This window comes from Uloborus diversus, chromosome 2 (genome assembly GCF_026930045.1).
Source record: "Uloborus diversus isolate 005 chromosome 2, Udiv.v.3.1, whole genome shotgun sequence".
NCBI classification, from domain to species: domain Eukaryota; kingdom Metazoa; phylum Arthropoda; class Arachnida; order Araneae; family Uloboridae; genus Uloborus; species Uloborus diversus.
Genome location: NC_072732.1, coordinates 88122003 through 88148250, shown reverse-complemented (window position 1 = coordinate 88148250; position 26248 = coordinate 88122003). Strand labels below are relative to the sequence as shown.

The window sequence follows — 26248 nt, the reverse complement described above, 5'->3', positions numbered from 1 at the left end:
CACCCGTACCTTTTTTTTCTCTCGCCAAGCTCTTATTCTTTCTGTGCCTGACTTAGGCATATTTACAACAAAATTGTATATTTTAACGAAACAAATATTTTTTATAAGAAAATAGAAAAGTAAATAATACCTTAAATCCGTTTTTAATTGCTGCCAAAAACAATGAAAAATAGTGATAAAAATTTAACTTGTAAATAAAAGTTAACAGACTAATTTCAAGGCTAAACTAAAGCAATGTGGATTACGCTTTTAAACTGATCACTTGGTATGATTCAAAGAAATCTTCGTAAACCTGCATTACTTAAAAAGTTTAAAATGCAAAAAATCCACAAATGTAGGCAGCATTGAGTTCGTTAAATTTATTAAAAAAAAACCAACCTCATAATTAAAGAAAGAATAAATACCTTTGTGCTGAAAAATTAAAATGTCAGTAATCCAACGTTATTAAGCACAAAACTTGCAATTGATTGCAGACACGTGTTTCGGTGTTACAAGGAACACCTTTTTCAATGCAAAGAAGTGTGAGCTTTTGGATGAAAAGTCATCCGAGAAAAGCAACACGGTGGAACAGGAGGTAGTATAAATATCAAAAAATAGAAATTAAACAAAACAAAAAAGATAAAATGACACATGGAGACAAAATTTATTATATAATTCCATCAGGAAAAAAAACCGTTAAGTAATAAATTTTAAAAGAAAACCCATAAACAATGCAAAAAGTCCAAAAATGAAACCACTCTGAATAAATTAGCAATAAATTTACCAGCGGGAAAAACTATGTATGGAAGCAATGTATCAAATGGAGAAATGCAGAAAAAACAGAGTGAAGGATAAACATATTGGAATTAGTTAATCACAAAACGAAATAAGAAAGCAAAAAATGAAAAAATAAAAGTAAGAAATGTACGACGTTTCCATAAAAATAATAGAAAATCTAAACCAATTTTAACAAAGCAGTCCACACAGAGGAAAAATAGGGAATTGCAGTAAGATCGTTAACTAAATTAGAACGGTTCCTCAGGATGTGAAAAGATTCCCAAAAATCAAGATCCAACGAATTGGGGCATTTTTGGATAATTTGATAAGAGTTAAAATCAAAAGAGTGATTCGATTCCCAACAGTGTTGAGCAATACTGGATTTATTCAGCTGTTGTTTTCTCACATAGCTTTGATGTTCTTTTAACCGAAATTTCAAAGAACGGCGGGTCTGTCCGATGTATCCGAGTCCGCAATTGCAAACAATTTTATAGATCCCACAGCAATTAAGAGGGTGAATAGAATCTTTAAGAGAAGAGAAAGAAAGTTTATTAATAGGAGAAAATACCACTTGGAATTGGAATCGCTTCAGAATCTTAGCAACCTGAAAACTGATACCAGGGAAGAAAGGCAGAACAACTAAATTCTTAGTGTTAAAAGTTCTATTAAGAACAACATTTTGAGATTTTTTGCAAAGTTTTTTATAAATGGAATCAACTAAGGTGGGCGGATAGTCTCTATCAGCAGCCACAGCTCTTATATAGTTAAGTTCCGCATTAAGAAGCTCAGGTGAAGAACAAATATTCATTGCACGATAAACATATGTGTTGAAAGCTGAATATTTTTGATTAGGAGGGTGAGACGATAATCTATGTGGGGGTAAGGAAACAGCAAAAGGTTTACGATAAACCGTAGTTTCAAAACCGGACTCAGTTCGAGAAACGAGAACATCCAGAAATGGAAGGCAATTATTCTGTTCTTTTTCACAAGAGAATTGAATATGAGGATCAATGGAATTTAAAATGGATAAAGCATCATCAATGCTTAGTTGACCGTGGTTCATAAGAACAAAACAGTCATCAACATAGCGAACATAGAATTGAAACTGTAGTTTCTGAAACAACTTGACCTCAAAGTAATGCATGTAAATATCACTAAGGATGGGGCTAAGTGGGTTTCCCATTGCCAAACCATCCAACATAGTATAAAATTTACCATTAAAAACAAAGGAACTTTGCCTTAGACAAGTATGAGTAAGGAAAACTAAATCCTCAATTTCCTTAGAGGTAAAATGAAATTCAGACAGTCTACTCTGAAGGCATAACAATGAACCCTCGACCGGAACGTTCGTAAATAATGAGTTCACATCAAAAGAAACCATAAAAGAATTATTTGGAACGCAATTCTGAATTTTTTTGACAAACTCGATAGAGTTTTTTACAGTGAATACATTATTACTCATAAGAGGAGAAAACACAGAGACTAAATATTTTGCAAGTTTATAAGAAGCCGTACCAATATTGGAAACAATCGGTCTGAAAGGAATGCCAGCTTTATGTACCTTGGGTAAAGCATAAAATCTAGCGCAATTAGCAATAGAAGGAATAACAGAGCGTTTAACATTTATTGGAATAGACTGAACAGACTTGACAGCCGAAGAAATAGTCTTTAACTCATTTTCACTAGGATCTTTAGAAATCTCTAAGTATGGACCAGAAGAAATCAAATCATTAGTTTTGTCAACATAAGATGATTTGTCAAGAACAACAATTTGACCACCCTTGTCAGCTTTAGTAACAACAATATCTGAATTAGAAGTTAAATTCTTTACAGTACGCCGAACAGTATTAGTAAAGACGGGATTGGAAATTCTAGAATTAAAGTCCACATTAGAAGCAATAAGATGCCTAACACAATCTTTTTGATTGGATGATAAGGCACTAAATTTAAAAGCTTTCTCAATAGGAGCAATAAGCTTAGAAAAAGAAGGTTTGCTGGCCAGAGCAAAGTTATCATTGCATTTTAGAGCATTAATTTGAGAACTATTTAAAGGAACACTTGAAATATTAACGACAACATTTTTATTTACCACTGGTAAATTTTCCGAAGGAACAACTTTCGAATTTCTACAAAGTTTAGCTAATTTCTTTTTCAAAACAACTTGATGATTCTCCGTAGAACGAAGGGTTCTAGACCAAGAAGTTCTATCAACATAATCAAAATCAGAAATAGAATTTGAAATAGAGAGATGCAAATCATAGAGCTCACGTTCAATAAACGAGAGGCGTTTCCTAGTTTCTTGGATCAAAGCTCTAAGTAGAGCCAATTTCGACCGAAAAATAACTTTATCAATTTTTACAGAAATCAATTTTTTCGGTCGAAATTGGCTCTACTTAGAGCTTCGATCCAAGAAACTAGGAAACGCCTCTCGTTTATTGAACGTGAGCTCTATGATTTGCATCTCTCTATTTCAAATTCTATTTCTGATTTTGATTATGTTGATAGAACTTCTTGGTCTAGAACCCTTCGTTCTACGGAGAATCATCAAGTTGTTTTGAAAAAGAAATTAGCTAAACTTTGTAGAAATTCGAAAGTTGTTCCTTCGGAAAATTTACCAGTGGTAAATAAAAATGTTGTCGTTAATATTTCAAGTGTTCCTTTAAATAGTTCTCAAATTAATGCTCTAAAATGCAATGATAACTTTGCTCTGGCCAGCAAACCTTCTTTTTCTAAGCTTATTGCTCCTATTGAGAAAGCTTTTAAATTTAGTGCCTTATCATCCAATCAAAAAGATTGTGTTAGGCATCTTATTGCTTCTAATGTGGACTTTAATTCTAGAATTTCCAATCCCGTCTTTACTAATACTGTTCGGCGTACTGTAAAGAATTTAACTTCTAATTCAGATATTGTTGTTACTAAAGCTGACAAGGGTGGTCAAATTGTTGTTCTTGACAAATCATCTTATGTTGACAAAACTAATGATTTGATTTCTTCTGGTCCATACTTAGAGATTTCTAAAGATCCTAGTGAAAATGAGTTAAAGACTATTTCTTCGGCTGTCAAGTCTGTTCAGTCTATTCCAATAAATGTTAAACGCTCTGTTATTCCTTCTATTGCTAATTGCGCTAGATTTTATGCTTTACCCAAGGTACATAAAGCTGGCATTCCTTTCAGACCGATTGTTTCCAATATTGGTACGGCTTCTTATAAACTTGCAAAATATTTAGTCTCTGTGTTTTCTCCTCTTATGAGTAATAATGTATTCACTGTAAAAAACTCTATCGAGTTTGTCAAAAAAATTCAGAATTGCGTTCCAAATAATTCTTTTATGGTTTCTTTTGATGTGAACTCATTATTTACGAACGTTCCGGTCGAGGGTTCATTGTTATGCCTTCAGAGTAGACTGTCTGAATTTCATTTTACCTCTAAGGAAATTGAGGATTTAGTTTTCCTTACTCATACTTGTCTAAGGCAAAGTTCCTTTGTTTTTAATGGTAAATTTTATACTATGTTGGATGGTTTGGCAATGGGAAACCCACTTAGCCCCATCCTTAGTGATATTTACATGCATTACTTTGAGGTCAAGTTGTTTCAGAAACTACAGTTTCAATTCTATGTTCGCTATGTTGATGACTGTTTTGTTCTTATGAACCACGGTCAACTAAGCATTGATGATGCTTTATCCATTTTAAATTCCATTGATCCTCATATTCAATTCTCTTGTGAAAAAGAACAGAATAATTGCCTTCCATTTCTGGATGTTCTCGTTTCTCGAACTGAGTCCGGTTTTGAAACTACGGTTTATCGTAAACCTTTTGCTGTTTCCTTACCCCCACATAGATTATCGTCTCACCCTCCTAATCAAAAATATTCAGCTTTCAACACATATGTTTATCGTGCAATGAATATTTGTTCTTCACCTGAGCTTCTTAATGCGGAACTTAACTATATAAGAGCTGTGGCTGCTGATAGAGACTATACGCCCACCTTAGTTGATTCCATTTATAAAAAACTTTGCAAAAAATCTCAAAATGTTGTTCTTAATAGAACTTTTAACACTAAGAATTTAGTTGTTCTGCCTTTCTTCCCTGGTATCAGTTTTCAGGTTGCTAAGATTCTGAAGCGATTCCAATTCCAAGTGGTATTTTCTCCTATTAATAAACTTTCTTTCTCTTCTCTTAAAGATTCTATTCACCCTCTTAATTGCTGTGGGATCTATAAAATTGTTTGCAATTGCGGACTCGGATACATCGGACAGACCCGCCGTTCTTTGAAATTTCGGTTAAAAGAACATCAAAGCTATGTGAGAAAACAACAGCTGAATAAATCCAGTATTGCTCAACACTGTTGGGAATCGAATCACTCTTTTGATTTTAACTCTTATCAAATTATCCAAAAATGCCCCAATTCGTTGGATCTTGATTTTTGGGAATCTTTTCACATCCTGAGGAACCGTTCTAATTTAGTTAACGATCTTACTGCAATTCCCTATTTTTCCTCTGTGTGGACTGCTTTGTTAAAATTGGTTTAGATTTTCTATTATTTTTATGTAAACGTCGTACATTTCTTACTTTTATTTTTTCATTTTTTGCTTTCTTATTTCGTTTTGTGATTAACTAATTCCAATATGTTTATCCTTCACTCTGTTTTTTCTGCATTTCTCCATTTGATACATTGCTTCCATACATAGTTTTTCCCGCTGGTAAATTTATTGCTAATTTATTCAGAGTGGTTTCATTTTTGGACTTTTTGCATTGTTTATGGGTTTTCTTTTAAAATTTATTACTTAACGGTTTTTTTTCCTGATGGAATTATATAATAAATTTTGTCTCCATGTGTCATTTTATCTTTTTTGTTTTGTTTAATTTCTATTTTTTGATATTTATACTACCTCCTGTTCCACCGTGTTGCTTTTCTCGGATGACTTTTCATCCAAAAGCTCACACTTCTTTGCATTGAAAAAGGTGTTCCTTGTAACACCGAAACACGTGTCTGCAATCAATTGCAAGTTTTGTGCTTAATAACGTTGGATTACTGACATTTTAATTTTTCAGCACAAAGGTATTTATTCTTTATTTAGTTGGCTTAAACGGGCCGTACGTTTGCATTCTACTTTCTTTTTTCTTTCTTCTTGCCTTGAATTTTGGTTGTATTTGTTGTATTTGGTAGTTTTGAATTTTGCTTCATTTTTGCCTTGTTACTGTTTTAATTTGATTTGTATTTTTGATAATAATTTGTTCTTATGTACTTTGTTATTTTGTTTTTGGAATGTCTCAAATCAATAGGTTTTGCAATCTTCGTATTAAGAAGTTTCGCTTTTTGAACCACTTAAAATTTCTTCAAGAATGTAGGCGCAGGAAAGTTATTCCGAATTTTATTTCTTTGAAATGTAACTTACCACGTTCTGTAAAAATTGATAAAGTTATTTTTCGGTCGAAATTGGCTCTACTTAGAGCTTCGATCCAAGAAACTAGGAAACGCCTCTCGTTTATTGAACGTGAGCTCTATGATTTGCATCTCTCTATTTCAAATTCTATTTCTGATTTTGATTATGTTGATAGAACTTCTTGGTCTAGAACCCTTCGTTCTACGGAGAATCATCAAGTTGTTTTGAAAAAGAAATTAGCTAAACTTTGTAGAAATTCGAAAGTTGTTCCTTCGGAAAATTTACCAGTGGTAAATAAAAATGTTGTCGTTAATATTTCAAGTGTTCCTTTAAATAGTTCTCAAATTAATGCTCTAAAATGCAATGATAACTTTGCTCTGGCCAGCAAACCTTCTTTTTCTAAGCTTATTGCTCCTATTGAGAAAGCTTTTAAATTTAGTGCCTTATCATCCAATCAAAAAGATTGTGTTAGGCATCTTATTGCTTCTAATGTGGACTTTAATTCTAGAATTTCCAATCCCGTCTTTACTAATACTGTTCGGCGTACTGTAAAGAATTTAACTTCTAATTCAGATATTGTTGTTACTAAAGCTGACAAGGGTGGTCAAATTGTTGTTCTTGACAAATCATCTTATGTTGACAAAACTAATGATTTGATTTCTTCTGGTCCATACTTAGAGATTTCTAAAGATCCTAGTGAAAATGAGTTAAAGACTATTTCTTCGGCTGTCAAGTCTGTTCAGTCTATTCCAATAAATGTTAAACGCTCTGTTATTCCTTCTATTGCTAATTGCGCTAGATTTTATGCTTTACCCAAGGTACATAAAGCTGGCATTCCTTTCAGACCGATTGTTTCCAATATTGGTACGGCTTCTTATAAACTTGCAAAATATTTAGTCTCTGTGTTTTCTCCTCTTATGAGTAATAATGTATTCACTGTAAAAAACTCTATCGAGTTTGTCAAAAAAATTCAGAATTGCGTTCCAAATAATTCTTTTATGGTTTCTTTTGATGTGAACTCATTATTTACGAACGTTCCGGTCGAGGGTTCATTGTTATGCCTTCAGAGTAGACTGTCTGAATTTCATTTTACCTCTAAGGAAATTGAGGATTTAGTTTTCCTTACTCATACTTGTCTAAGGCAAAGTTCCTTTGTTTTTAATGGTAAATTTTATACTATGTTGGATGGTTTGGCAATGGGAAACCCACTTAGCCCCATCCTTAGTGATATTTACATGCATTACTTTGAGGTCAAGTTGTTTCAGAAACTACAGTTTCAATTCTATGTTCGCTATGTTGATGACTGTTTTGTTCTTATGAACCACGGTCAACTAAGCATTGATGATGCTTTATCCATTTTAAATTCCATTGATCCTCATATTCAATTCTCTTGTGAAAAAGAACAGAATAATTGCCTTCCATTTCTGGATGTTCTCGTTTCTCGAACTGAGTCCGGTTTTGAAACTACGGTTTATCGTAAACCTTTTGCTGTTTCCTTACCCCCACATAGATTATCGTCTCACCCTCCTAATCAAAAATATTCAGCTTTCAACACATATGTTTATCGTGCAATGAATATTTGTTCTTCACCTGAGCTTCTTAATGCGGAACTTAACTATATAAGAGCTGTGGCTGCTGATAGAGACTATCCGCCCACCTTAGTTGATTCCATTTATAAAAAACTTTGCAAAAAATCTCAAAATGTTGTTCTTAATAGAACTTTTAACACTAAGAATTTAGTTGTTCTGCCTTTCTTCCCTGGTATCAGTTTTCAGGTTGCTAAGATTCTGAAGCGATTCCAATTCCAAGTGGTATTTTCTCCTATTAATAAACTTTCTTTCTCTTCTCTTAAAGATTCTATTCACCCTCTTAATTGCTGTGGGATCTATAAAATTGTTTGCAATTGCGGACTCGGATACATCGGACAGACCCGCCGTTCTTTGAAATTTCGGTTAAAAGAACATCAAAGCTATGTGAGAAAACAACAGCTGAATAAATCCAGTATTGCTCAACACTGTTGGGAATCGAATCACTCTTTTGATTTTAACTCTTATCAAATTATCCAAAAATGCCCCAATTCGTTGGATCTTGATTTTTGGGAATCTTTTCACATCCTGAGGAACCGTTCTAATTTAGTTAACGATCTTACTGCAATTCCCTATTTTTCCTCTGTGTGGACTGCTTTGTTAAAATTGGTTTAGATTTTCTATTATTTTTATGGAAACGTCGTACATTTCTTACTTTTATTTTTTCATTTTTTGCTTTCTTATTTCGTTTTGTGATTAACTAATTCCAATATGTTTATCCTTCACTCTGTTTTTTCTGCATTTCTCCATTTGATACATTGCTTCCATACATAGTTTTTCCCGCTGGTAAATTTATTGCTAATTTATTCAGAGTGGTTTCATTTTTGGACTTTTTGCATTGTTTATGGGTTTTCTTTTAAAATTTATTACTTAACGGTTTTTTTTCCTGATGGAATTATATAATAAATTTTGTCTCCATGTGTCATTTTATCTTTTTTGTTTTGTTTAATTTCTATTTTTTGATATTTATACTACCTCCTGTTCCACCGTGTTGCTTTTCTCGGATGACTTTTCATCCAAAAGCTCACACTTCTTTGCATTGAAAAAGGTGTTCCTTGTAACACCGAAACACGTGTCTGCAATCAATTGCAAGTTTTGTGCTTAATAACGTTGGATTACTGACATTTTAATCAACCTCATAATTACTATTATTTTTCATTGTTTTTGCTAGCAATCTCAGAGCGAAAGTAATTGAACTTTATGATTACTGTTATCTTCCATTGTTTTTGGCAAGAATTAAAAAACAACTACGTCATTTCCGTCACACAAAAAGCTTGTGGGTCAGAATTTCAAAGCCCTCGCGTAAAAAGTTTCACTTCAAAATACTGAAAATATTTTACAAGCATCCAAATACACCAGTAGGTTTACTGATGTTTTTACTAAATGTTCGATTGGTTCATATCTTAGAATATCAGAATGAAAACTTCGATTGATTGTGGTAGTCCGTCAATGTGTTTTGTGAATATAGTGGATGTGGACAATATTTAGTACACAATGCCGTAAATTAAATTTGAGAAAAGTCACGAGTAAGGAAATTCGGTTAAATTTTAAATGTAAAATCATTTTTTACCAGTGATAACTAATCTGCCAACTGTGGAACTGAGTACAGTTTCTCCTGTCAGACGATTCCTGGTTTCGCATCTGTACTTGTGCAAACCATCGTCATGATCTGTCCTTCGTATGTGAAGCTCTCCCGTTGGGAATATGCTAAATCTTTCTCCTGTGGGAAAAGATTGGGAGCACATTATTGAAATAAAAACTTTAAACGTGTAACCAAAATTAGATTGAATTTTGAGATCTTAAATTGAAATTTTGTTTTTCGCAATTATGAATTACGACAGTTCAAGCTTTAGGCTACGAAGTCTGAATAATAGCCACTGGCTACCAGAGTCGCAAACAAAGGTAGCCACTTTTGACTTCTGGTAGCCATTTTTAAAAAAAAATATATTTAAAGTAAAAAACAAGTAACCTTAAAAGTTGCCAAGATGGAGTCGACTGATGCACTGGGCGTCTCTTGAGATTAGAAGTATGTTGTCGTAGCACAATGTACGACATGAATTTTAACAAATAAAAAAGCACATAATAGTCACTTTCGGCGACTAAGACTATTTTTTTTTGTAGCCATTTTCAATGATATGGTCGCACATTGGCGACTAGCGACCGCTAATTTAAAACTTTAGCGACAGTACCCTACTTGTTGGGTGTTTTGTTTCTATTAATGGTGTATATCGCAACCATAATTTGAATTCAAGACGTCAAAATTGAAATGAATGCCAGGGGCCGGATGCTGGATGTTATGTGCTGGGTACTGTTTCCGCATAAAATGGAGTCGACTGATGATGCAGTCAAAAAGTCGTTTAAAAATAATTCGATTCTGAGGCACATGAACTTCTGCATCATAAGCATAAAAAAAAATAAAAATCAAAGGACGCGGGCGAACGCGGACGTCATTCAACGGTCCAGTGAAAACAATAAGCAATACGTGATGGCTTGATAACTGAATAATAAAACGTTAGAAATAAGAGTAAATGTACGGAACAAACAAATAAAAATGGAAGAATAATTTCGTCTAAATTGTTTTTTAAAGTCATTCATATAAGTTGCACTAATCGTTTTTAAAATCATTTCTCTCTATTTATTTTCATGAAGTCAAGTTAATGGTGATCTCAAATAATGAAGCAGATCACTGAAACCGTAAGAAAATGACACTTGAACACAAATAAAGCTTTTTTTTTTTTTAAAGTCATTCATAAGTTCTCCGTTAGAAACGTAGCGCACCAGTCGTTTTTACAACCATTTCTTCTTACTAATTTTCATGAAGTCGAGTTAATGGTGATCTCAGATAATGAAGTAAATCTCTGAAACCGTAAGAAAAGACCACTTGAACATAAATCAAGCTTTTTTTTTAAAAAAAAAAGTCAGTCATAAGTTCATCGTGAGAAAAGTAACGCACCCATCGTTTTAAAAACCATTTCTTCTTACTTATTTTCCTGAAGTCGAGTTAAGGTGATCTCAGATAATGAAGTAACTCTATGCAACCACAAGAAAATGTCCCTTGAACATAAATGAAGTTTTTCTAAAAAATAATTCATAAGTTCATCGTTAGAAACGTAGTGCACCAATCGTTTAAAAAAAACTTATCTTCTTTATTTTCATGAAGACAAGTTAATTGTGATCTCAAACAATAAAGCAGGTCTCTGCAACCGCAAGAAAATGCTTCTTGAACATACATCAAGTAGCGATATGTTAACATTGCTCTTAGTAGTAAAATAAAGCAAAAATAGTAAAAAAATAAATGAATAAATAAATAAATAAATAATAAAAAAAACATTCAAGATGTTCTTTGCTTTTTAAATCCATCTTTATGCTTTGTAGTAAGGTAACACCAAGTCATGATTGCAGGAATAGAGGTTATCTTATAAAAGCAGAACGAAAAATGAAAAGTTCAATATTCTAGATCTTTTCAGTTTGTTCATTGAGCAGAAATAACTTAAAGAACTATTTTTTTCTCAAGCGGACACTATCACTCATCCCATCCCAAGAACACCTTTATAAATTAGCCTAATATTGAAACACTAAAGTCCGCAGTATAGTTTATGGATTTTTTTATCAGATTTCAAATGTGTCTGCCTATCAAAATGACCTTAAAGAGGAGTTTGAAGAAAGTACACAACCTTAGTCTTAGCAATTAGGTTAGTTTTTCAGGTTGATTAGGAATTAACAAGCACAATCCCAAAGTAGCTAAAAATAATTTTAATCTTTCCTTTAAAACTGAAGAAAGTTTAAAAAGGGGTTTAAAAGTCATTTTAACTTCCCTTGATTTAATTTGGAAATAAATTAATCGGATACTGTTGACATATACATTTAAAAAGTGTAAGTACATTAAATGTTCTGCAATTTATTGGAATTCAGCAAAGTATGAAGCTATTAAAATAACAATTACAGGTACTTAATGGAAATGTATCGTTTTTTGTAAAAAAAAAAAAAAAAACTGTATTAGGTAAAACCTGTATTAGCAAACAACTATATACTTTTTTTGCTCATAGATTTGTTAAAAAATGGTTATTTGTGTTTTAAAAAGAAATATATATATATAACAGTTAATAAAAAAGTCATACAACAAATTATTATTATAAAATTCTCTCTCGTATCAATACATGAAAATAAGATGTTATTTATTATATTTACAGAAACTATTAGTTATGTTTTTCACTATCATAATTATCACACTGGTCTTGGGCTAGAAGAAATTAATTTTAATTTTGACCTATAGACATCGTACCAACGGTTAGCTTATCATTTACCAACGATAAGCTTCAGAGTTAGTTTGAAATGGATTCGATTTTCAGGGCTACATTGCGGAAGGTGCAAAATAATTTTATACTTACCAGCCAAAGCTGTTGGCCGAATAACGAAGGAATCCTCCCGAACCCACGATGTAACGGTGACGTAATCTTGAACAATGGCTGGAACATGACACCTTAGGACGGCCGTAGTACCACGTATCACAAACTCGTCATGGACATCTATGTTGTACGTTTGTTGCACAACTGGAATTTACAAAAAATAATTCGTTGAAAAAAAAAAAAAAGCTTTACAACTACATACTTTTTGAGTTAGTTATAGTTTCTAATATAAAGAACCATAAAGGTGAGAATTTTTCTTTTCTGTATTATTTTTGGAATTCAAATTGTGAAGTAACAGGAGCACATTGAAAACCATTCTAACTTATTATTATTATTTTAAAAATATTTTTCTCCATGCGGAATTCAAATCATGTTCATCCCATCAATTTGATACATCCTCATATAGATAATAGCGAATTCACTGACCGAGTAACGCTACTGACGTCACCAACAATGAAACTCTCTCCACGGCATGATAATTTGGTAATAATTATCGGTAATGATTGACATGCAGGGAAATGCTTTATTTCGACAAGGCTGAACTGAATCCGGTCACTTAACTGTTTTACTGATAAGACTGTAATTTAAGGATAATGAAGAAACGAAAAGTGGTCAGCAATGAACGCTATCTACTGAAGTTAGGATTAATCCAACACAGTTAGGGTTCAAATTTCAACTATAACCAAACACGGGATTGCATCGTTCAAATGTAGAAGAATTTTCAAAAGTCATACCTTGACGGGCGATTTTCGAGGTAAACAATATTTAAAAATAGAATGTGAAGTGAGAGAAGGACTAATAAGCTGTATTAAGCAAAGAAGGAATTTAAAAATTGCTTTGTTTAATGTCTTATACGTTTGAGCATAATATAAAGAGTCATAAAGCTGAGAATTATCTTTTAGATATTATTTTAGTAATTTAAAATCGTAATCCATAATAGAAATTTTATAAAAGGAAAACCTATCAATTATTAATTAAATAAGACAAAATCTTTCATTTCATATGTTTTTCTTAAATTCCAATATTTTGAGAACTTTACCCAGGATATTTCAGTACCTTTTTTTTTCCATGAAAAATTGCTTAGTTAAAAATTTAGATTTTAGAAAAGATTGCGTTTATATATAAAAGGTAAATTGATATCCCAAGAGAATTTCCAGTAGAATAAAATTGTTTTAAGGGGGTCCGGGACACAAAAATCCTCAAATTTTGCAATTTTTTTTATAATTTGAAAAATTGCTCCGTTTTTTTTCTGCTTAAGAGGACGTTTGAATCTTGTTTCTACCTTAAATAGAACGAAAGTTATAGTTATTTTTGTTGCATGCATCTAACGAATGTGTACATAACTTTAAAACTTTAAACGCGTTTTTCTCCATGATGCAATTTTTCCCGATTTCTTGCATTCAAACTCTTATAAGTCAGGAACCGATAGAGATAAAGTAATGAAACTTGGAGCATATCTTTTTCAAGCAATTTACTTTAATTTTTATTCGGCGAATTTGAAAAAAACGTTTACTGCAAAAATTATGATTTTTTTTAAAAAAAGTATCTTCGAATTTTGCGAAATTTTTCTTCAAATATTTTTTATTTTTTATTGAATCAATATTTTTAAAATCGCCGAATAAAAAATAAAGCTTAGATATTTGTGCATACTTTTTTGAAAAAAAATTGAAAATTGACCAACAATATTTTGAGTTATAGCAATTTAAAGCAACCCCATTTTTTTTGAGAAAAACTAATTAAATTTAAATAAAAAAATAATTTTTTTTCATATTTATGTTATGATTTTGCTTATTAAATAAATGATGAATCAGTTCAAAAAATTTCAAAACTCTAAAGTACATAATAAAAAAAATTTCAAAATGTGTCCCGGACCCCCTTAACAAAATCACTGCTGAATATTTCTTCTCTCCTTCAATCGTAGAGTGTTAAAATCTTAATTCACTTTCACTTTTAAAGGCATGTTTAAAAAAAAAAAATCTGCATACATTTAAGTCAGGTTTCTGAAACTCAAGTAAAAATTCTTTAAAGGGAACAAAACGTTCTACAAAGCTTTCAAACATCAGTAGCCATTAAGAGTGGAGCCATTATACTGCAAAAGAACTCTTTATAAGTGCGTTTAAAATAAAGAGGAAACTTTCGCAAAAACAATTTTAAACTTCTAAATTAATTAAACATATTTGCATTTTGTTGTTGGTGCTTAGTTGTGCCACAGATACAAAAGTTAAGATAAAAATTTGTGTTCCCCATTGTTTTCTAGAAAATAAAAATGTTGAAAGGTAAGATAAATAAAGAACTTTTTTTAGTACATATATTCTTACTACTTATTTTGCAAAATTTAGAGGAAAAAGAGGCCAGTTAAAATTACAAAAATTATTATCTAAATAATAAATAACCTACTTTTTATTAGAATGACTTTAATTTTAATTTCAACTGCTTACGAAAGAACACTTTTTACACTTTTAGCAGAAATGGGTCGTTTCCGAAATTTTAAAAGTGTTTTTTTTTCTGAAAGAGCAGGTTTTAAAAACATAGGATTTGATCATTTAAAAATAATTTGACAAAGTTTTATATTTTTTAACAATTATTTTATTCAGTATGCCGATTCAATTTCATTTTTCACGCTTCTGCACATGACACCACAAGTGATGAAATGCTATTCACTGATGCCATTAGCGCAGAGCACAATATATAATTCACTTTTTTACTCACGTGTACCGGCAACGATATGGTTGATAGCAGGCATAGAGAGCAGTATGTAATTATCATAATCTGGAAACGTGGCAGACATCAAACACAAAAATTCAGTGCGCCAGTGGAGTAGTAAGCTAAAGTTCGTCACTTGCAACGTCATAAAGACCACGCCTTATTTAAGAAATCGGACATTTAAAAAATATCTAAAAATGAATGGTTTTGAAAATAAAAGTTTTTTTCGCTGCATGTTTTTTTTTTTTGCTCCATCTATCAACTTTCGTGAATAAAAGTAGTACTTTTGATTGCTGGAAACATCCCCATTGCTCACTGTTTCATAACTAATAAACTGCAATAGTTAAAACATTGGACAATAAATCACCTTGCAACAGCATATCAAAGCATGTCAGCCTCGCAATATTACAATTCCTCAATTTGAAATTTTAATTCCAGCCCATACGAGCATTTATCAAGTGCGTGACGTTCTGATAAGGACCTAGAGTGAGCTGTCTTCACTTCACATCTTTATCACGTTTAAATGTCGTTTCACATGATTTGAAATTAGTAATTAAACTTTTGGATAGCGAAATCGCATTTAGTACTTTACTGCTGTTGATAGTCAACAGAAAACTTTCCGCTTGAAATGGCAACAGGTTTGTTATTCCACGTTTTCAGAGTTAAAGGAAAATAATGAATTTTGGAAAGAGGAAAATACGAGCATTCGATAAACTGTTTAAAGTATCCTATGAAAAGTGTTCATCGGCTGTTTATTTGGCAAAAGACATATCCTTCTTAATTTTAATTAATTTGAAAATCCAATTTAACAGATATTTATGGAAACCATTACTATGTTTAAATCTTTAAGACAATCAAACTTGAATTAAATAAAGATGAATTGGACATAAAATTGTCTCTTTATTGAGTGTTTACATAAAGCAAGGATTGTAACGTTTTTTATTTGTTTAGATGCTCTATTCCGACAAATGAAAAATGTGATCTATTTAATTTTACTAAAAGGAATAATTTTGGAAACATGTAACGTTTTTCGGCTATAATAGAGCATATCCCCCCAAATATGCTTACATTGTAAGAAATCGTTATTATTCCATTGACATCAAGCAGAATTTTTGGTAGGTCTTGCTTAAGTTTGGGAAATGTGTAACCATATCATAGTAACTGAGGTTGACTTTAAGTGTAGGATTTTGAAAAGAAACTATATCATATAAGCATAATGACATAGATCAAATTTATTACCCTCGTGGGAAGCTAACGAATAGAGTTTTTGTTGGAAAACTTCCGTACTACGTTGGTTTTCGATCTACTAGTTTACAAAGTTTTACTTTCAAAAAATGAAAACACGTAATTTTCTTCCCTCTCATAGTAACGATTTCCAATATTTTTCGAATTATTTATGTTATTTCCAATTATATCAAAGAAATTAAAAGTATGTTAATTAATAGTAGATAATAATAATAATAGAAAAAAAAAACTGTTCACAATGCATGCATAAAAAATAAATCAGTAAATACAACTATTTAAAAGCATTTACCAGAGGTAAACTTATTTTTATTAGAAGGCAACTCTTAAGTCGCTGGGAGAACACAGCAAGAGAAGAGTTTTTAAGGGTTATTGTTAGGAGTTAAGTACTAATTTTACATATACATAGACACAATAAAGACTATTATAAATTTTTATTTTTATATTCTGCAAATAAAATAATAACACTAGTTTGCTGCAACCACAATTAAGCTTATAGAACGTATTTTCATGTTGATGTGTTAGTGCAAAAGTATCTGCAGCCAAGTTCAAAATGAGAAACTGCCGTTTAATGTTCTGTGTCTCCATGTATTTGATTCAAATGGTACTTTTTCAGACTTTTAAAAATTGCATGAGCATAAAATATTGTATTTAGGTGAAATATGTGACAAAGAACCACCTTGTGAACGTAACTCAATTTCGATAAAAAGTGCAGATGCGGCATGGTAGTATAATCCTTTTATATTATTTCTGTAGCTTGTTTTTTGTTCCTACGTGAGATCTTCCACAATTTTTGATTGATTTCTTTAATTTACACCTTATTTTAAAGCTTCAGGAGAATGAGTGTTCCGGCCCATGTCCGGACAATGTGTATCAAAAAATTAGAGAAATATCACGCATTACATGAATACTTAATAACAGTGAATAACAAATATGAGGGAATAGAAGAAATGAGATGGAAACGCTTTGCTGTTATGAAAACTTGATGCAAGCTAAATTGATTCTTAATTGTAGGGTTCTTTTTTTACGCTTTGGCTCCGGTCAGAAAATTAAAGCATAATGTAAGCGAAAATATAAGTATCAGGTTCAAAATTTCAGACTACAATGGAATCGTTTTTTGTTCAGAGAAAAATAATAAATCGTATATTGAAATATAGCTTCTTCATGAGTTTTTGACTTTTTGTAAAATAAAAAATTACTACTTCAAATTGAAGGGTAATATATATATTTTTTCTTCTTTCTGCAAAAAGCAAATAGTCTTTCACATTTTTACTACATTCGAAAAGCTACGCTTAAAAAAGAACTTAATTCAAATTATTTTGTATTTTAACCGTGCTGTTAAACGTGCTGCCATCTAAGCCATAACGGTTCAACCAGCCTGCGATTACAAATTGTAAAAATTTTCAAAAATAACAACACTTCGCTTCAATATCTTATCTCATATATTATTTCTGTGGATTATTTTTCTGTCAGTATGCGAGATCTTTCTTATCTCTTAAAGAAATTCCCCTCTCATTTTAAGACTTATCAGGCCGGCTAATGACGAAAAATATACTTACGGTCTAAAAATCAAGTTTTCGGAAAGGCCCCTTGCTGTTGCAAAACTTTGATGCAGCCTGTAGTTCTTATGCAGACTTTTTTTCTTAAAGAAAAGTTCTAACACAATTTTCCAATTTTTTGCGTCGCTTTCGGCAAGGGAAAAAAATTAAAATTAACCTTTTTTCCTCTTTAATTTTTCTTTATTTTTTATCTATTTTTTGTAATTAAAGCTTAAAAGCACTGGACTTAGTTGTTCGTTTAAATTGATAAGTTTTTTCGATAGAGCGTTCGTCAATAAACTATCTGAACTTCGGGCAAGCCCGGGCTGTCCGCCATTAAAGCTGATTTTGACTATTATTACGCATTACAAGTACTCATAACATACAACTGATAACACACGTAAGGCAATAAAATAAAAGCGACGGGAATGCTCCTTGGCGTTTGGTCTCCTTTATGCAGGCTACAGTTAATATAACTGTAATATACAGTAATATAATTTATTGTTATTAATTATATTACTTTATATTACAATTGATTGACTATTAATCGAAGGGTGTTCGTCCCCGCTCCCTTTTTTTTAAGCTTTGACTCGGTCCAGACCACTAAGCATAATGTAAGCATAAAAAAGTATTAGATTTACCTCAAGGGAATCCTTTTTGTGCAGAAAAACATTTTCATTATATGCTGAAATGTAGATTTTTCTAATAACAGTGTTCGACCTTTTGTACAAATGACAAAATACTACGCCAAATTGAAATTACGAGTTTCACCCAGTAAACCTTTATTTATTTGAATACGATATAAAACATAAAAAGTATTATCAACTTCATTAGTAAGAAATCATTTTCTACTCCTCTGCTTTCGGCTGGAAAAAAAAAAAAAACATTTTGTCTACGTTCGAAAAATCACACTTAAAAAAAGGACTCAGTTCAACTGATTTTGGTTTCGAATTTTAAGTGCTGGAATAAAAGAAAAACATGTGCGGGCGTTTAAGCCGTAACGGTTAAAGCAGCCTGCTATGGGAAATTGTTCAGTATTCAAAAATAAAAACAACAAAAATAAAAACACTAATTTTCAATCTAATTTATTACTTCTCTAGAATGTTTGTTTCAATCGCTACGGGGGATCTTCCCCATTTTTTAATCAAATTCCATGTTTTACGAATAATTTTAAATCGTATCATACTGGCTAATGACAAAACATAGAGGCATGATCTTATTTTGCTTTTTTGCTTGTTTTTTATTACGCATTCCTTCAATGAATAGCATTCAAAAAGGGAGGCGCAATTGCTAGGTTTGTTGGAATGTCGCGCTGTTAATCAGAATGGCGACAGTTCGAACCCGTGCCAATAAATATCTCTTTAATGTTTCTTTTTTTCCCGTCAGATGCTCACATGGGCAGGACTGTATTTACCACAACCTGTTTTTTCACATGCACAATTACTACTTCTTTACGAGTCACACAGCCACAATTTTAATGATATTTGTGTTTGCATTGAAAATGCGTACAACCAAAAGGTGAGCAATGATCAAACTATCACAACGTTGTATTTAACGAGGTTTTGTTAATGATGTCTTCAACTTAAATGCATTCTCTTGTGCGTTTACATTTTTCCGTTTATTTTTTTTGGTTCTTCTTCATAATGTTCTTTCCTTGAAATTTTTAAAGAGCGAAATGCCTCATGAAACGATTCGAAGCACAGTGTGGAGTTCCGCACGGGTCTACTAGTTGTATCTATTTATGCAAATTCAGCAAGACTTGTAAGTCCGATCAAAAACGCGAGAGAAAAAAAAAACTTGGTACCAATCAGTGTCATATTTTTAAATTTTGCATTTTAGCAGTTTTATATACAAATGCAATAGCAGAAAGCTTAAATTTTCAGAGCGATAAAAAATAATTTATCGCTCTGAAATTAGATCGAATACAGTCTTAAAATCAAAATCAACAACTAACAAGTTTTACATTAATATTGATAAAATATCTGAAGTCATGTTAGTGCTGAATTTCTCACAAAAACTGTAATTTCCTCTTCGACGCATGCATACAAGCACGCCTATTTTTTGGTTTCTCGAAGCATCTTCAGCAAATAAACTCAAATATAAAACTTTTTTAATGTGTTTCGTGATGGAAAGGATTTTTGTTTTCAATTCTTACTTCAGTTGTAGCATTGCGCAATAGCATTTACTTGTCACCAAAAGTTTGAATAGTTCTCATTGATGATTTAGAGGGACCTATAAAGTATAGCACTGATGAAAATAATTTATTAAAATAAAAACGTTAATTTATAGTCATACATAATTATTATTATTTATTTTTTTATCTTTATCGTAAAGTTTTTTTTAGACACATTATTAGCCAAAGCAGCGTAGCTAGTGCTAACTTTAAGCTTTCTTGTATATGAAAAATTTCTAGTTTTGAATTTGGTTTTCAATAAATTGGTCTTGTGTATAGATTGGAACCAATCAAGTTCTGGTTATAGAAGTACAATAAGAGGGCGAAATTCATTTTAGCAAAACAATTCCGATTTGCAAAGAAATATAATCAAAACAAAACGAATTATACTCAGAATATATTAAAAACATAATTAGAAGTATTATTGCAATTTTTATTGAGAAAGTCATATTTTCATTAAAATATCAAAAACAGTTGAAACATCAGTAAGGTTATTGATATTTTCACAAAAAAGTTTCATTTCATTATGGATATTTCTATCTCAAATTAACATTTTACAAGGCTGCTATTTGAAAAATCAATAGAAAACTGGTACTAAAAATTTTGAGTATCAAGAGAAAAACTTAACAGTTTTACGGTGAATAAAACTAAAAATAAAGATGTAATATTGGAAAATTTTACTTTTTAATATGGGTGCTATTGAGATTCATTGAATCCAGTTTCAAAACTTTTTTACTTTTTAGTAATATTGCCTCTCAGTGCCAGATTAATTTGTCCGAAAATGGTCATTTTTAGGTTATTACTGCTTTGTATGTAGAACTCTATTCTGCAATCAGCCATAACAATGCTATAAAAAATTAAATAAAAGAAAATGCAAGAGCTGTTAGAGCGTGAGTTCAAACCCTTGTATACACCATACAAACAGTTTTATGCTCTCCAGTAAAGTAGTGATAATTTGGCTTATATAAGATTGGCTTTGAAGTGCAGAATATAGCATTAACAAAAAAAAATTTTTGGGGGATAATTTTATGCGTATTTTTTTTTCTTTTCAGTATGAACTTTGCTTTTGAGGACGAATAGCTAGCAACAGAAAATACAATATTGGAGCATAGGATATCGGAGTGTCATTTTAATGTTGCAAATAATATTGCAAAAAATATTTCAAATAATCTTAAAAGCGAAGTTAAAAATCTTCATTAGCATCATAGTGATTTAAGATGAAATAATAAGCTTTTTATCTGCTGAAACTTTATATATATATATATATATATATATATATATTCTTCAAATCTTTATTCTTAAACGGTATCATACTATAACTGATTACTTAAATATTTGAATCTCATAATATTGTGATAACAATGAACATTTTTACGATAATAACACAATAGATAAACTTAGATACTTTAGTTACAAAATCGGCTAAAACCGAGTTCACATTCTAAGCATCTTCAAAATCTGACATCGTTTAAAATGTCTGGTTAATGATAGAAAGCAATTTATTGATTTTCAATAAGGTAAAATAAATATTTAATTACGACTTTCTTTTGTTATCAATAGAGCTTTAATATTTTGCTTCTCTGATCAAGCGAAGTTCGTGAACCTAAACTTTCAGTGATAATGACATCGGATAACTGACGAAATCAAAGAATTTTGCTGACTTCTAAACAGCGTATTTAAACATCTTAGACTCGTGTTATAAAATATGTTGGGAGGAAATGCATAGCAAAATCGTCCTTTGTAGTTTTTTTTCTTTCATTTTTAATATAAATGTATTTAATGTGTGAGTAACAAATATGCAGTATGGTTAGTTGGGGTAAGATGAAACGTGGGGTAAATGAAAACAAACTCTATTACAGCACCTGTGGTAATTCCTAAAACTAAACTCTTAGTGAGTGACGACTAGGTAACGTATAGAGGGCATACTGAGAATTTTGCGTATTTTCAAATAATTGGGTTGGTATTCAACGTTTTTTAACACAAATAAACAGATTACTGAATACATGTGTTTCAGGCTTTCCAGGAGCCCCTTTTTAAATTCAAAGTTGTAAAGTTTTAGTTGCAAAGGCATCCGGTAAACATCCGGTAAAGACATCCGGTCCCGGATGTTTATCTTTTACCAGATGCCTTTATATCCAAAAACTCACAACTTTGTACTGAAAAAGGAGTGTCTGGATATCCCGAAACACATGTATTCAGTAATCTGCTTATTTGTGCTAAACAACGTTGGATATTTGGAACAAAGGTATTTATTTATTTTTTAATTGGGTAGGAAATGGTTTGAATCATTTTTATCATAGCCATACTACACTACCCTCTATGTTTCAAACATTTACAAACGTTATAGATATTTATGGCTCATAATTCTATTCCTGCGTCATTTTATAAAAGAGTGTTTTCAAATGCTTTTTCAAAATAAGCTTAAAGTTACATATTAACTGCATAACATTATCATTTTTCGATATCGAAAAAAAGTTAAGAGCCAGAACATCGTATTTGTCCGACACCTTTCAATTCTTCCCTATTTAAATTTCGGGTTTAAATCAGCAGTTGTTTTAACTAGATCTAATAAACGTCTTTCAGCAGCGTATACATTGTAAACTTTTAAGAGATCAGTTCATGAGGAAATTAAATGAATATAATTTATTTTAGAGATAACAGTTTGACTCTTATCTTACGTTACTTAGTAAATTTACTCATTTTAAGGCGTTAAAAGCTTCTGCAGCTCGTATTTGAAACATAAAGTGGAGCTGAAAGATTTCATCTCATCTTGTGTTTTCAGTGCACTCTTATCTCGGGAGAAGTCTTTTAATAAATTTACTGATGCATTAATATTTTTAATTGACTCAAAGTATCCATATAAAGGGAAATTTTAATCCAACTGAAAGTGGCATCATGCTTAAAGTAAATAATTAGCATCAGAATGATGGACTGAAATTAAAACTAGTTTATTTAATGTGGGAGAGTATTGTAGCTGAAATTAGTTTTGGAAGTATAATGTCTGCTTTGAAATCAATTCTTATATATTCTTCTCTAAATATTAGCTGATTCTGTTTGGTAGTTAAATTAGTTTTAGTTAATCGATTTTACTTTGGTAAAAAGAAAATTTTTCTACTTTGGTGATAGAAGAACGCTTAGAAGGAAAGGATACCTTCAAAGTGATTTTGAACATTATTATGTACTAGAAAATTGCCCGTCAACGTATGACGGGTGAAAATTGCTTCTACATTTGAACGAAGCAAGTGCCTTGTTTGGTAAAATTTTGATAAATGAAATTTGAACACTACACCAGTGGATAAACCCTGATAGAGTCATTATCCTTAAATTACAGTCTTACCAGTAAAGAGTTCAGATACAACCTTGTCAAAATGAAGCATTTCCCTGCATGCCAAACTTTGCGAAAAAATATTATCAAATTATCATGCCGTGGCGCGAGTTTCACTGTTGATGACGTTAGGGGCAACCAGTGAGTTTCCCTCAACCAGTGAGTTTGCAATGATATGTATGAGGATTACTCGAAGATATATTTCAATATTACAATTGAAAATACAAATTCGAATTTGCAATTTGAATGTTGTTGAATAAGCAATTTTCTGATCATAACTAGTATTTAAAGTTTTTTTTCTAGCTTCTCACATTGGCGAGATGTAGCCAGCAAAGCTGACCCACGAGGTTCATTGCTACATTCAATATTAGGAATCTAAAAATTTGTTTTCAGTAAGTTACCGCCCTATAGCTAGGGCTAAGGCAGAAGTACCTGAAATACATACATTTAACTTACTGAAAATACCATGACTTGCCTTCAATCTTCGAGTTGAACCGAACCATTGCTTCTTTCACTCGTCTGGTCTACACTAATTCAATTTTAACTACTAGTTTGTTTGGTTCTCTTGGTTCTCTTAAGAGGTTTTCCACTTCCAGCTCAGTCACTTCCTATGCCGGGCTGATAAGTGCTAATAAGCACAAAACTGCAGTCCTGGTTGGAGTGACTGAGCTGGCGGTGTATTTCAAGTTCTAAAAATTTGCTTTGAAACCTTCTAAAACAATTAAACTTCTTAAACAACCACAAAACATTATCTTCATTCGATATTAAATTTAGTTGTTTCAAATTTGGAGCCAAATAGACAGAAATTGGCTTTCAAAAAACCGATGTTAACTTGGCATATCAAAATAAGTTAGCAGTAGTAGTGATAACAATAAGTTTTAATTTAACTTTTTCACCTTTTCCTAATTTTCTATGTTATCTAGTAAATATTTAAATAAGGTAAACACTCCAGTAGTGGCCGGTGCTTCAGTAGTGGCCACTTCAAGGTTTAAAACACACTAGTAGGGTAATGGCACCATTAATTTCATCGCTCTCAGGTTAAATCAATTTTCTGAGCCTTTTAATGTATTTAGACTTTTAAAACTATTTTTCTCTCATGCAACTACATCTCGTCTAACCTTTGTATGCTTCTGGATCCTCTGAATTAGTTAATTCCATCTTTATTTGCTTAACTTTGAAAATAGGTCCAACCTAGGTAGTAGCAGACACCGACAGTTCTGATGATACTCAGTAACAGACATGAGTAATGAGCAAAATTCCCTTTTACCCTTTAAAATGGTCAACAGTTCCTTTTTTTAGATCTAAAACCTTATTAAAGTCAAATGAACACGGAACACCGGCAGACCTCATGGTGGCTATTTATAACCTTCCACTATTGCCTTGTAAGTACCAACAGGCTTATAAAATTGACTCAGATTAACACTAGATGGTTGCACCGTAGTCATGGGTCTCAGCAACATTAATTTTACCCGCCTAAAGTTCTTATTATTAAAATCCAAACTTACAACAGTCTTGTCAATAGACCCGTGTCGTACTGGTAAGGTTACCCTAGTAACCATAGTGAAGTATATTTTTAAACTGCGGTACAATATTAATTACCTCTCCCAAAACTCAATGAACGCATTTTAGCTCAACTCTTCTTTAATCGTCCCATTTTCTAAAAATTCCAGAATTTATATTTGTGCATGTTTTTAATAAATTTTTTTGACAAACCTCAAATCTGATTCATTAGTGGCCACTCCAAAATCTGTAAATTTCAGTAGTTGTCATCTGGCATTCTCCCATTCAAAACATTTACATGACTTACTTTAAATTCCAAAAAACTTATGAATAAAATTGATTCAATATGATGGTTACATTACGTTCCAATATATTAATCAGATTATTATTGTTAATTTCTTTCTTTAAAGCATATATGCAAACTTGAAGTGGCCACTACTGAAGCACTAGCCACTATTGGTGTGATGGAAACCACTGCTCTTAGCCCAGCTTCATTTGGGTGGGATTATTTTGATTTGTTTTTGTGTCTTAAGCTTTGTGTCTAGAGTATTTATTCATGCAATAGCCATACAATAGTCATCTTTGGTCGCTATTGCATAAATATGAATACTATATTTAAAAAGTCTATAAAGATGACTAATCTACTTTTCTAAAAAGGAATAATTATAACGGTGTAATTTTTGTATCATTTTAGAAGAGACCGCTTACCTGTTCAAATCACGATTGTATTTATGTTTTACGTGCATAATATACAGGGTGTCCAAAGAGTCCTTGACACATTTTTAAAAGCATAGAAAAGCAATGAATATGCGGTTTGCGCCTTAGTACTTCATAGATTCAAGAATTTTTCATGACATCATCGAAAAAAGTACTTATTAGTGAAAAAAGTAATCGCTGTATCGTCACACACAAAAAACGTCTTCATGTGAGGTGTTTAGTCATTTTAAACAGAAAGCAATATTTTTCATTACCGGAGTTCAATGTGTGTACCGTTTGTCGACATGGGACGAACTTGAAAACCCTTTAAATGTGGTTTGAACAATAAATGGTGCACACATAGAATTCTTCTAATGTAAGATATTACTTTGTGTTTAATAAAATGATTGAACACCTTCAACCCAAGAGGATTGTTTTTCTTACTGTGACGATACGGCGATTATTTATAATAACTTTTACTTCCTTTTCCATTCTTCTACGATGCCATAAAAAAATCTTGAACCTGTGAAGAGTTGTCGCATATTCGTATGACAATGTGCTGGTTTTCTGCACATTTTAAAAATATGTCAAGAAATTTTCGAACACCCTGTATAACACTTAAAAAAAAGGTAACCAAAGCAAAAAATAGAATAAAATGTCTCCCATCTTGTACACAAGACGAGTATTTTTACATATAAAGTACTATGAGAGTTCTTTTATGGTATTATTACTTGACAACATATGACATTACATTTGTTATTTTCCTTTTATACAAAATCAATATCAGAAAAATGTCAGTTGCGTGTGGAATTCACGTGGTTGGCATATTTATAACGGAAAATATGTTATATATGAAGAGTACTTACGAGCTAGAAGAAGAAATGACATCATAAATTTAAAATAAGTAACTCAATTTTGCCCTTGTTGAAAAAGTGCC

At 31.6% G+C, this 26248-nt stretch overlaps 1 protein-coding gene across 1 annotated transcript in view; it reads right to left on the bottom strand.

Moving 5' to 3' along the window:
• The window catches only part of LOC129216410 (cell adhesion molecule DSCAML1-like), a 146468-nt gene extending 122195 nt beyond the window's left edge, over positions 1-24273 (bottom strand). Inside the window, exons 1-3 of the mRNA XM_054850625.1 lie at positions 24234-24273; positions 12117-12278; positions 9299-9448 (exon numbers count right to left, since the gene is read on the bottom strand). Coding sequence (XP_054706600.1) covers positions 9299-9448; positions 12117-12278; positions 24234-24273 — 352 coding nt within the window. The remainder of the gene's footprint in view (positions 1-9298; positions 9449-12116; positions 12279-24233) is intronic.
• Between the last annotated feature and the right edge of the window lie 1975 nt (positions 24274-26248).